General features: G+C 34.8%; 1 protein-coding gene across 3 annotated transcripts in view; it reads left to right on the forward strand.

Moving 5' to 3' along the window:
• The window catches only part of LOC149785879 (low-density lipoprotein receptor-related protein 2-like), a 157,808-nt gene that overhangs the window by 76,002 nt on the left and 68,916 nt on the right, over positions 1-12,890 (forward strand). For all 3 annotated transcript variants that reach the window (XM_089979863.1, XM_089979864.1, XM_089979865.1), the window contains 3 exons: positions 3,565-3,673; positions 6,639-6,798; positions 8,707-8,823. In XM_089979863.1, the coding sequence (XP_089835989.1) occupies positions 3,565-3,673; positions 6,639-6,798; positions 8,707-8,823 (386 nt within the window). The remainder of the gene's footprint in view (positions 1-3,564; positions 3,674-6,638; positions 6,799-8,706; positions 8,824-12,890) is intronic.

Raw genomic sequence — 12,890 nt, forward strand, 5'->3', positions numbered from 1 at the left:
AATTCTTTTGCTCTTTTCTTTTACTAGTTTAAGATCATAGAGTCATAGTAAAAGAAACAAATGATCTTGATGATACTGGAGTGTTTGAAGAACCATTCAGTATTTTTATTTTTAACCTCAAGATGGGGGGCCCCAAGTGGCTGAGTGGTCTAAAGCACACTTCATTATGGATTACTCCCATCTCACCTCTGTCTGGACGAGTTCAAGTCTCAGATTCGGCCAATGTGGGTATGTGAGAAAGCTTGCCAGTAGCTTCTCGTGGGTCGGTGGTTATTTCCGGGGTTTTCCCGGGTTCTTCCTCCACTATTAATACTGGCCGCCATGTATAGCCTATCATGTGCTGAAAAATGGCATTAAACCCCACAATAACACCAACAACAACAACCTCAAGATGGACAAGAAGAAGAGTGTGTTTTTTTAATTACAAAATACTTGTGAATCAGTACACTCATTGTTTAGGAACACTTGTGAATTAGTACTCCCATTGGGTAGGAATACTTCTGAATCATTACTCCCATTGAGTAGAAATATTTGTGAATCAGTACTCCCACTGTGTAGGAATACTTGTGAATCAGTTCTCCCATTGTGTAGGAATACTTGTGAATTAGTACTCCACCTTCTCATTATCCTGGAATTTGCAACCCTCTATCATCAATAATCTCTTTTCAAACTTATAAATTTGAATCAGAATTGTTTTTTTAAATATCACTTAACTGATTACACTTTTAGCTGTTACTTCTCAGCATCATTAACTGTATTTGTTTTCTGGTGTGTTGATCTGGTAGCATTAACTGTATTTGTTTTCTGGTATGTTGATCTGATAGCATTAACTGTATTTGTTTTCTGGTATGTTGATCTGGTAACATTAACTTTATTTGTTTTCTGGTATATTGATCTGGTAACATTAACTGTATTTGTTTTCTGGTATATTGATCTGGTAGAATTTACTGTATTTGTTTTCTGGTATGTTGATCTGGTAGAATTTACTGTATTTGTTTTCTGGTATGCTGATCTGATAGCATTAACTGTATTTGTTTTCTGGTACATGTATATTGATCTGGTAACATTTACTGTATTTGTTTTCTGGTATATTGATCTGGTAGCATTTACTGTATTTGTTTTCTGGTATATTGATCTGGTAACATTAACTGTATTTGTTTTCTGGTATGTTGATCTGGTAACATTTACTGTATTTGTTTTCTGGTATATTAATCTGGTAGCATTTACTGTATTTGTTTTCTGGCACATGTATATTGATCTGGTAGCATTAACTATATTAGTTTTCAGGTATGTTGATCTGGTGACATTAACTGTATTTGTTTTCTGGTGTGTTGATCTGGTAGCATTAACTGTATTTGTTTTCAGGTGTGTTGATCTGGTAGCATTAACTGTATTGGTTTTCAGGTATGTTGATCTGATAGCATTAACTGTATTTGTTTTCTGGTATATTGATTGGGTAACATTAACTGTATTTGTTTTCTGGTATATTGATCTGGTAGCGTTAACTGTATTTGTTTTCTGGTACATGTATATTGATCTGGTAACATTAACTGTATTTGTTTTCTGGTATATTGATCTGGTAGCATTTACTGTATTTGTTTTCTGGTATGTTGATCTGGTAGCATTTACTGTGTTTGTTTTCTGGTATGTTGATCTGGTAGCATTAACTGTATTTGTTTTCAGGTACATGTATATTGATCTGGTAACATTTACTGTATTTGTTTTCTGGTATATTGATCTGGTAGCATTTACTGTATTTGTTTTCTGGTATATTGATCTGGTAGCATTTACTGTATTTGTTTTCTGGTATGTTGATCTGGTAACATTTACTGTATTTGTTTTCTGGTATATTGATCTGGTAGCATTTACTGTATTTGTTTTCTGGTACATGTATATTGATCTTGTAACATTTACTGTATTTGTTTTCTGGTATGTTCATCTGGTAACACTAACTGTATTTGTTTTCTGGTATGTTGATCTGGTAGCATTAACTGTATTAGTTTTCTGGTATATTGATCTGGTAGCATTTACTGTATTTGTTTTCGGGTACATGTATATTGATCTTGTAACATTTACTGTATTTGTTTTCTGGTATGTTGATCTGGTAACACTAACTGTATTTGTTTTCTGGTGTGTTGATCTGGTGACATTAACTGTATTTGTTTTCTGGTGTGTTGATCTGGTAGCATTAACTGTATTTGTTTTCAGGTGTGTTGATCTGGTAGCATTAACTGTATTGGTTTTCAGGTGTGTTGATCTGGTAGCATTAACTGTATTTGTTTTCAGGTGTGTTGATCTGGTAACATTAACTGTATTTGTTTTCTGGTATATTGATCTGGTAACATTTACTGTATTTGTTTTCTGATATATTGATCTGGTAGCATTAACTGTATTTGTTTTCTGGTATATTGATCTGGTAACATTAACTGTATTTGTTTTCTGGTACATGTATATTGATCTGGTAACATTAACTGTATTTGTTTTCTGGTATGTTGATCTGGTAACATTTACTGTATTTGTTTTCTGGTATGTTCATCTGGTAACACTAACTATATTTGTTTTCTGGTATGTTGATCTGATAATACTAACTGTATTTGTTTTCTGGTATATTGATCTGGTAAAATTTACTGTATTTGTTTTCTAGTATATTGATGTGGTAACATTTACTGCATTTGTTTTCTAGTATATTTATTTGGTACATTTACTGTATTTGTTTTCTAGTATATTGATCTCATAACATTTACTGTATTTGTTTTGTGGTATATTGATCTGGTAACATTAACTGTATTTGTTTTCTAGTATTGATCTGGTAACATTAACTGTATTTGTTTTCTGGTATGTTGATCTGGTAGCATTTACTGTATTTGTTTTCTGGTATATTGATCTGGTAACATTTACTGTATTTGTTTTCTAGTATATTGATTTGGTACATTTACTGTATTTGTTTTCTGGTATATTGATCTGGTAACATTAACTGTATTTGTTTTCTGGTATATTGATCTGGTAGCATTAACTGTATTTGTTTTCTGGTATGTTGATCTGGTAGCATTAACTGTATTTGTTTTCTGGTATATTGATCTGGTAACATTTACTCTATTTGTTTTCTGGTATATTGATCTGGTAACATTTACTCTATTTGTTTTCTAGTATATTGATCTTGTAACATTTACTGTATTTGTTTTCTGGTATATTGATCTGGTAACATTAACTGTATTTGTTTTCTAGTATTGATCTGGTAACACTAACTGTATTTGTTTTCTAGTATATTGATCTGGTAATATTAACTGTATTTGTTTTCTGGTATATTGATCTGGTAACATTAACTGTATTTGTTTTCTGGCATATTGATCTAGTAACATATTGATCTGGTAACATTTACTGTATTTGTTTTCTGGCATATTGATCTGGTAACATATTGATCTGGTAACATTAACTGTATTTGTTTTCTGGTGTATTGATCTGGTCTTAATTCTTTTGAATGATTGATTGCATTCTTTGAATTGGCTCATTATTGATTGTATTACTCATAGTGTTGTGTTTCCACTTTTCTCTTTCTATTTGCAGAGTCTTCTGGATTGAAGGGCAAATGATAAAAAGCTATGACCTAAATACTAATTTGACAAAAGCAAACGTGACTTACTCACCCAATTCCACCCTCCTGAGCTCATACAAGGTGAATGATGTGCACACATGATATATACATGTGAACAGACATACATACATACATACATACATACATGCATTCATACATATGAACATTCATACATATATAGACATACATACATATGCAAAAAGGTCTAGAAAACAAGCATGAATTACTGTTATTGTTATTATTATCATTATTATTATTATTATTGATGTCTTTTGTTTTTTTATGGTTTGTTGTAACTCTCAATATTATCTTTTCATGCTTTATAGATGATCACTTTAACATTGTTGCTTGAATACACAGTATCTGTTTGTGTTGACCGTATTGCTTGATCCACACAGTATCTGTTTGTGTTGACCATATTGCTTATTTCATACAGTAGCTGTTTGTGTTGACCATATTGCTTAAATACATAATATCTTTTTGTATTGACCATATTGCTTAAATACATAATATCAGGTTCTGTTGACCATATCGCTTAAATAAACAATATCTGGTTGTATTGACCATATTGCTTAAATATGCAATATCTGGTTGCATTGACCATATTACTTAAATATGCAATATCTGGCTGTATTGACCATATTACTTAAATAAGCAATATCTGGTTGTATTGACCATATTACTTAAATATGCAAGATTTGGTTGTATTGACCATATTACTTAAATAAGCAATATCTGCTTGCATTGACCATATTACTTAAATATGCAATATGTGGTTTTATTATATGCTGATTTTTTTCCCCATTAACTTTACATTGTTGGAATCGTTCAGTATTCCCCGATACTGAACGCGCGCGACAATACACATATAGCATTCACGTGAATAAAGGAACTACTTTCTGTTGTAAACAAACAATGATGCAGACACCAGCACTTTTGATTTGCAAACAAATCATATACACTCGCGTAAGAGGCTCTTTACGTCGTGGTTATTTTAGTTGGTTTCTGAATGAACTTAAACATGTTTCGTGGACTGCAAAAAAAAAACCAGCTGTTTTGGCACATTCCACGTTGATACAATGTTACCGATTTAGGCTAGCTACATTATAGAAAAGACGGACGATTATGTCCTTACAAATAACATACAAGTGACAAGGAATATACTGTATTCCTTATCTGGTGATAAGAATGGCAAAATAAAATATACTTACAATCCTGAATTTCCTCAAAATGTTTTTTCTTAATTCTGCAAGTACGAATTACATGAGCCATGTCATAGGTTTTCAATCTGGGTTACACATTTCGAAAGTGTGCTGTAATTTCGATGATAAGTGTAATTGCATCCTCCCTACTGGACTCAAAATGAACTACACATTAAATTCCATAGCGTCTTTTTGAAAATTGCAATTGAAAGACTTCATATTTTCCCACATTATGATTTCAAACATTCAATGACAGAAACAGAAACACATTTGCAAACGTAAACACACTTCTCCTGTACCACTTCACTCCGATGTATTTCATGTATAATTTGTATAGATGAATCCTGTCCAAAATCACAAACTTCGTCGATTCGAAACAAAATACCAAGATATATTCACTCCAGATCAAATAGAAAAGTCATTGCAATGCGCATTTATTCACAATATGACTGCAAATTTCAATTTTAACTAGACACGCCATTTTCTTTCAAAAGTTATGTCAAGCGCTCGACTAAGTTCAAATTTATCTGGGCGGAGCTATGTGCGCATTAATAATGATGTCATTGTGTAATGTCAAATCTGTGCTTGTGTATTTAGTTTGGAATAAGGCATTCATTCATTTACTTTGTTTCTTGTAGTGTATTTTGTTTATATAATTAAACCTTAGGTAGAATTAAAAAATGAGCATATAATAAAAAGGTTACTGCATTTGTATGGGAAAATATGAACTCATTTTGTCAGAAGGATATACTGCACTCACAAGTTCGTGCAGTATTCATTCCAAAAACTTGTTCCTATTTTCCCATACAAATGCAGTAACCTATAAGTATTGACCATATTGCTTAAATATGCAATATCTGGTTGTATTGACCATATTACATAAATATGCAATATCTGGTTGTATTGACCATATTACTTAAATAAGCAATATCTGGTTGTATTGGTTGTATTGATGATCAAAAGAACAACTGAATAGGGGAACAAAAGATCATGTTTGACATAAGTTCTTTGTACACATTTCCCATAATGTAATTGTCAACATATGTAGTTCTTCATGTTATAATGTTAAAATAATGACATTGTTTTTAAAAATAATAACTTGGAATATCACCCAAGGGTAAGTATAAGTTTTCAAAAGAAAAGTTGCTCTGCAACATAATCAGACATAATGAAAACATACATGTTTATGTTTAAAAACATTGGTCAGATATTTCTGTTCTGTTTCAAATTAAATTTTTTGGAAATAATACATCTGCATGTAATTAATACAGGAACAGCAATATTTTAGCCACTATTACACTTGTTTCTAGAAAGGTCTGTTAATTACACTCTTTAAAGTCTCCATGACTACCAATTAATGATGCTAGGTCTGTTAATTACACTCTTTGAAGTCTCCATGACTACCAATTAATGATGCTAGGTCTGTTAATTACACTCTTTGAAGTCTCCATGACTACCAATTAATGATGCTAGGTCTGTTAATTACACTCTTTGAAGTTTCCATGACTACCAATTAATGATGCTAGGTCTGTTAAGTACATTCTTTGAAGTCTTCATGACTACCAATTAATGATGCTAGGTCTGTTAATTACACTCTTTGAAGTCTCCATGACTACCAATTAATGATGCTAGGTCTGTTCATTACACTGTTTGAAGTTTCCATGACTACCAATTAATGATGCTAGGTCTGTTAAGTACACTCTTTGAAGTCTCCATGACTACCAATTAATGATGCTGACTCTTTAATGTTTCCATCATTGTTTCTCCTATCATTTCGATTTTATGGTTTCTTTTCTGTTCATTCCCCCTTCTTGTACCTTTAAAAACTATATTTTGAATTGCAGAATCAGCTGGTCTGGACGTCAAATACTTCGTATCCTTCAGTACTTTTTGCATATGATCTCATGTTAAATACCACACCTTTCGTGATTGCATCCTTCAATGATACAGGTCACATAGGAGCAATGAAGATTTTTGATCCAACTCTTCAGCCAAAAGAAAAAGGTATTTGTTAAGCTTAGATATCTCTAAATAGTTCTGCCTGCACATAGAAAATATTCATGGATCATAGCTTATATTTTTCAATTGTTTTGTTTTGTTATTTCAATTTGTGTGATACCATTGTGAGTTGATAAGTACAAGAAAGAGATTGTTATTTTCAATGCCTTTGACTTATCTCAGGAAGAAGCATGTTCCTGCATTAAAAATAATAGAAAAGTCAGCATGTGTTTATTGATCGTTGTTGCTGTTGGCTTTTATGTTAAGCACACTGTCTGCTTCTGAATACATTGACATGGGATTGGATACTATAGCTATGGACCCATGTTTCTTCCTGATTGAAAAGGAAAACCGATTTCCACACCAGGCTAATGCCATTGAAAACATGGCTTAAAATATATCATTATATTTGCATGGGTTTGGCTAGCTTTCCTGATTCTGCCCCTTTTCTATGATCCATTTTACCCACTGCCATTGCATAACCATGGCCTGGTGGTTATAGTGTCTGCCTCAGATGTGGGATGGGTTCAAACGCCAGCCAAGTCATACCAAAGACTTACATAAATGGTACTAACAGCTTCCTCGCTTGGCGCTCAGCATTAAGAGGTTAGTGTTAGGACTGGTCGGCCTGGTGTCAGGATAATGTGCCTGGGTGGGACATCATGCTACATGCCTGTGGCATGATGCCTAATGCTAGACATCACTACAAATGCTCACACTGCAGACAGCAGAGCAATATGACTGAAAAGTTTTTAAAGCTATGTTAAAAATCCAAATCACACACACACATGGCATAATCAACAGTACTAACTCCTATCATACCAATGAAATGTAATGATAAATTCCAATAAAATCATATTCAAAGCTTATTTTCTTATTTTTGTCATGCCCACATTAGAAAAAATCAGAGGTCATATTCCCAATGGATGCTGAAACATAGACACCCATGTCAACACTTTACCTCATGGAGGGTATGGCATTTTAGCCAGTTCATATATATATGTACCAAAGTTACATACTGCAGTGTGCTATAAATAGAATACCTGTTACCTGTTTGACTCCATGTACAAAAGCCTGCCTGTTAACTGTTAAGCTCTATAGCATATGTTACATTTAATTTTAACTATTTTACGTTTATGGTACAGTCATGTATAGAAAGATTTAAGAGTAAAATCCAATCAATATAGCTGTATAATTATTGTATCAAAAAAGTTAACACAGACTGTAGCAAAGCAGCTGGCATGTAGCAGTCCATGAAACATCTGCTTCATTTCTTTCAGAAACAAATTTAATCAACCAAAACATAAAGCGCCTACTATGCGAGTGTACATGGTCTGTTTAAAATCATAAGTGTTGGCATCTGCATCAATTGTTTGTTTATAATAGAAAGTAGTTCCTTTATGAGTGCAATATGAAGTGCATGTGAGTTCAGTATCATAAAATACTGAATGATTCTGACAATGTAAAGCCAATGGAGAAAAAAAATGAGCATATCATAATATTATTATTATTATTATGATGATGATGATGATGAACAAACATACTCTGTCATAATTGTTATACATCCTTAAACTTGTCCCCACATCCTTCTGCGGCTTCTACCCCTATCTACATCACTATTAAATAAAACACGACATCTATCTTCATATAATTTGTATGAAACTGATTCAGTTTTTTGAAATATTTTAAGTTTGTAAACCAGTCTTCTATATATCATTGCAAACACTGTTATATACATTTCTACTTAAAGTGAATGGCTTAAATTCTGTTTGTTTCTAAAAGATCTTCTTTGTAACCTCTTTGTAACACAGAAATGTAAATTTATTTTAAAGAAAGAAAAAAAAAAATAACCAAACAACCCAAACTGATAGGTGTCAAAATAACATTTCCTGGTATTTATTACCATTGCTTCAGGTCCATGTGAAGAACTTAATGGCCTTTGTGAGCAGTTATGTATTCCACAAGGTTCAAACAGAGTATGTCGCTGTGAAGCTGGGTATACATTGCACAATGAAACAATGTGCATCTCAGGTAACTGTCAATAACATTGTTAATATGTACTACATATGTACCAAACCACACCACACAACACTACACTAAAATACAGTATATTCAAGCAACGTATATTAAATCAATTCATGGGAAAACTAATTGACATGTTCATGGAGATTTACATATGCTAAGGGTGAGTTAAAATGGCCATCACATATTTTTTTCTAATTGAAAGTCTGTCTTTTCTTTATAGTGTAATTGTTTGTGTTTTACTCTGATTTCTACTTAAGTAAAACAAAACCTACTCTTAAGTCCACTATTACTTCTATATTGTATCATTCACTAAGAAATGTATTGCTTAACTGTCATAATTATCACAGAATGCGCCATCATGGAAGAGACCAACAGTCCAATGATTATTTTGCCATGGTTTATTGTTTTACATTTCTTAATTAAAACAATAATGGGAATAAAAATAAAAGCATTCCAGGGATAAATTGTCCATAAAGTTTAATATTTATTTTATAGTAATTAATGACTTTTCATAGTTTTTCTTTCTTTTTAAAGGGCATCTCAAGTGACTAGTTTTGTCTTTTGATATTTTGTGTATCTTTCTGAAAAAAATAAACATAAATGTGGACTGACATTAAGTTTTAATTTTTAACAATATTTTTCCTGGATTTTTTTAGAGTTCATTGAATCACATTTTATTATTTTATAGTAAAAATACTATGGCATGTGTCTGTTTCTATTCTGTATGCCATTTTGTGAATGAATAAAGTTCATGCTGAGGAAATACGAAGTGCAAATTATTTCAAATGTTTAATCAATTTTCATTACATGGTAAGCAAATAAAAATAATTTTAAACTGCATGGTGCATACACTATTCAATAGGGTGTGAAATGTCGGGTTTTGTTTGAAGCATGTTTTCATAAGATTGACCTCATACATCTCACAAAAAGTCTCAGATGGTGACTATGAGTATCATAGCACCTGACGCAACTTGTCAGTTTGTCAAAATTTGGCATGACTTGTCTATTTGTCAAAATTTGGTATGACTTGTCTATTTGTCAAAATTCAGCATGACATGTCAATTTGTCAAAATTCGCCATGACTTTTCTCCTTAGAATACATTCCCTAATCACATTATGTTAGGAAGATTAGCCTACTACCTAGCAAATCCAGCCATACAAAAGATGAAAATCATCTTTTCATGTACATTTTTACATATACGAAGGGCAGTAACGCTTGCCCATTACCTCCCCTTGATACCACCAAGTGTTGCCAGTTTTTAGCTTGAGCTGTCATGCAGTGAACATGCAGTGCTATAGCCTCAGACAATTCAGCCTAGAGGCCCACCATCAAATGTTTTGGATTCATTCAGTGAATTTATTTATCTCCTGCAGGTATTTATATTATTTGTACAAATTCATCCAATATTGTACTGATTTTGTTACTTATTGGGACATCGTGTGTAAGACTCCATCCCACCACACTATCATTGACCTACACAAGTTTGTTGTGTGTTGGACTTTTTTCTTTCATAATGTTTGCTGTGGAGCGGCTTTAATATCATACAGTTTAATGTTACCTGATATGTAATGTCATACTATTCATTTTTATGCTGTTTTGATAATTCGTGGTTAACTATTATTAAGGCAATGTGGCCTTAGCAAAAATAAAGCATCTTGACACTTCAAATTTTGGTCTGTTTAGCTTTAGTATTGTAGTAATTTCACACATTACTATTTGCTTGTTTTTTATGACCATTTTTCTGCACTCAGGTTTTGATAGTCTAGTGGTTAATTTATATTAAGCCCATTAGGGCCTTAAATAACGTTATGACATCTTTATTGTCTGTCCGTTAAAACAGTGTCTTCTAGCATTTAGAAATTTCAACCCATTAGTATTTCCGCATTAATTTTTTTTTCTTCTTTTGAGTCGTTTCAGGGCCATGTCATCTAAGTGCATGAAAGAGACTTAAAGCCAGGGAGGACAACCATGATTCCTGCATAGCATGTACAAAATGTGCATCTGAACCAAAATGCATAATATGCAGTGTTTGGTTGGAAACATGTGGACTGCAGTGCTTAAGAAAGCGACAGTTGGGAAAGATAGGTAGTAGAGAGCAGGGCAGGATACCTCTGACATCCTTAGTCTCCACTGCAAATCAGCCTCCATGGCAAGCCTTGTGGGGGACACTGGTCCCCCTCATGCTAAAGTTGGTTGCATGGAATCAACATAGACAGCTAAGTCAGGGGATGGAGAGGATAAAGACACAACTCCATCAATCTGAGCAAATCCTTCTCTTCCCATCTTTTGCTCCAGCTGATACTTTAAGGTAATATTACCCTAATTTTAGACAAGCCAGATGGGGTAAGCCTTTCCACGTGTCAGAGCATGGCCTTCAGGCTGGTAAGTCAGGGTGCAGGGGATTAACAACAGATCAACTGGGCTCAAATAATAATAATACTGATGCACCAACACCAGATGTCCAGCTGACACTGGCAGCCACCCCATTACCAGCAGTCCAGATGCCCCAGCATGGAGACTGCTTGGCCAGAATGGGCCAACTATACAATGTTTACGGGGATCTTAGTGTTAGATCTTTCTGTATAGGTGGGCAGCAAGTAACATCTTATTTTACTGGCAATTTGGATGAGAAATCTGCCTGTTCAGTCATGGCTTTGGAGAGACTGGCACATGTGCTGGGTGGGGCTAGATATATACAACAAGTCACCAGGTTGACCTTATTTGGCTTTCACCAAATGTTAGTACTGGAAAACCAGCTGATGATGCTGACAGTACCAACAGTGCTGGCAGTTACAGCTATGGCATATATTATATTACTTACAGCTTATCCTCAAGGGAGAGCTTGTGTCTTGGACAGATATAGCTGAAGAGAATCATCAGTGCCACCCAGCATGTGTTATGCTGAGCTTTGAACTGAGCAGCATGAGGACCTGGCACAAAGTGAGTGATGAATCACTGACAAACCCCGTCTTACACTGACCGACTATGAAGCGGCTCAAATTCAGCTTTCTAGCTGCCATTGAAGAAATGTATAGGGTGCTGGCCACTTCTGAGTGTCCCACACCCCTTCCACCTCACAAGACTGCAAAGTCAAGGCATTGGTAGATGTTGCAGAAGAGAGGGAGATGCTGTCTTTTCTGCCTTCTTCCCCATACGGCAAAGAATAAGGAGGTTAATGACTGACTTTTGGTTAGAATGGGCAACCCTGGCAACTCAGATGTGTTCTTTTGGAAAGCCAGGTTCCAGCGAACTTCACCTTGCACTGGTATCAGATGCACTCCAACACCTTCAGTATATACCTTCGGGCGATTGACAAGAATATGGCAGCCATTCACATATTAGCTCCGTTGTTTTACAAAGTAGATAAGTATGTGTTCCATGCCATGTCAAAGCTGGTTTGGAACATAGTGGAAGTATCCTCCATGTTAGACTTTTCCTCACTGGCAGTCTTTCAGATCACCGATTGATCCAATGATAGCCACACATGGGAGGCGATGGCTATGACTGCTCATGTACTTAATCGAGCAGCTGATGGCCAAAGTTTTAATGCCTTCAGTTAATCTTGACCTTATCCATCATGATGCATGTCTGTGGTTGGCTCCACTTCAACCACACCATACGCTTGCTTTATAGATGACCCCTTTTGGGTCTCCACTGATATTTGAAGGACAAAATGAAGATACTTGGAGGCAAGCTGCTCAGGAGCTACCCCTCCAATTTTCTGCTTCCCCCCTACATAGGCATTTGTACCCCTCGGCGATGATCAGCGGCCCAGAGACAGCGTCTCTCCCAGCATGATGTGCCCCAGTACCAGTCCCTAACCAGTACCAGTATGGAGGTGGAGAGAAACAGATTTTCTCCTCCTTCAAGTCTCCCAACTGCAAACATTGACATATTTCCCCCACCACCTGTAGACAGCCTGCTAGTGGATGGCCATCTCATGCGCTTTTGAGATCACTGGATCTTCCTCTTCCCTTGTGAAGGGTGGGTGATCCTGGTCTTTTTGGAGGTGGCTTTGGGTTTTGTTTTGTCAACCTCCTTCCCTCTCTTCCTTCCCAATCGTCACAGAAGT

The sequence above is a fragment of the Sinohyriopsis cumingii genome, chromosome 13 (genome assembly GCF_028554795.1).
Source record: "Sinohyriopsis cumingii isolate HCF-2022 chromosome 13, ASM2855479v2, whole genome shotgun sequence".
Taxonomy (NCBI): domain Eukaryota; kingdom Metazoa; phylum Mollusca; class Bivalvia; order Unionida; family Unionidae; genus Sinohyriopsis; species Sinohyriopsis cumingii.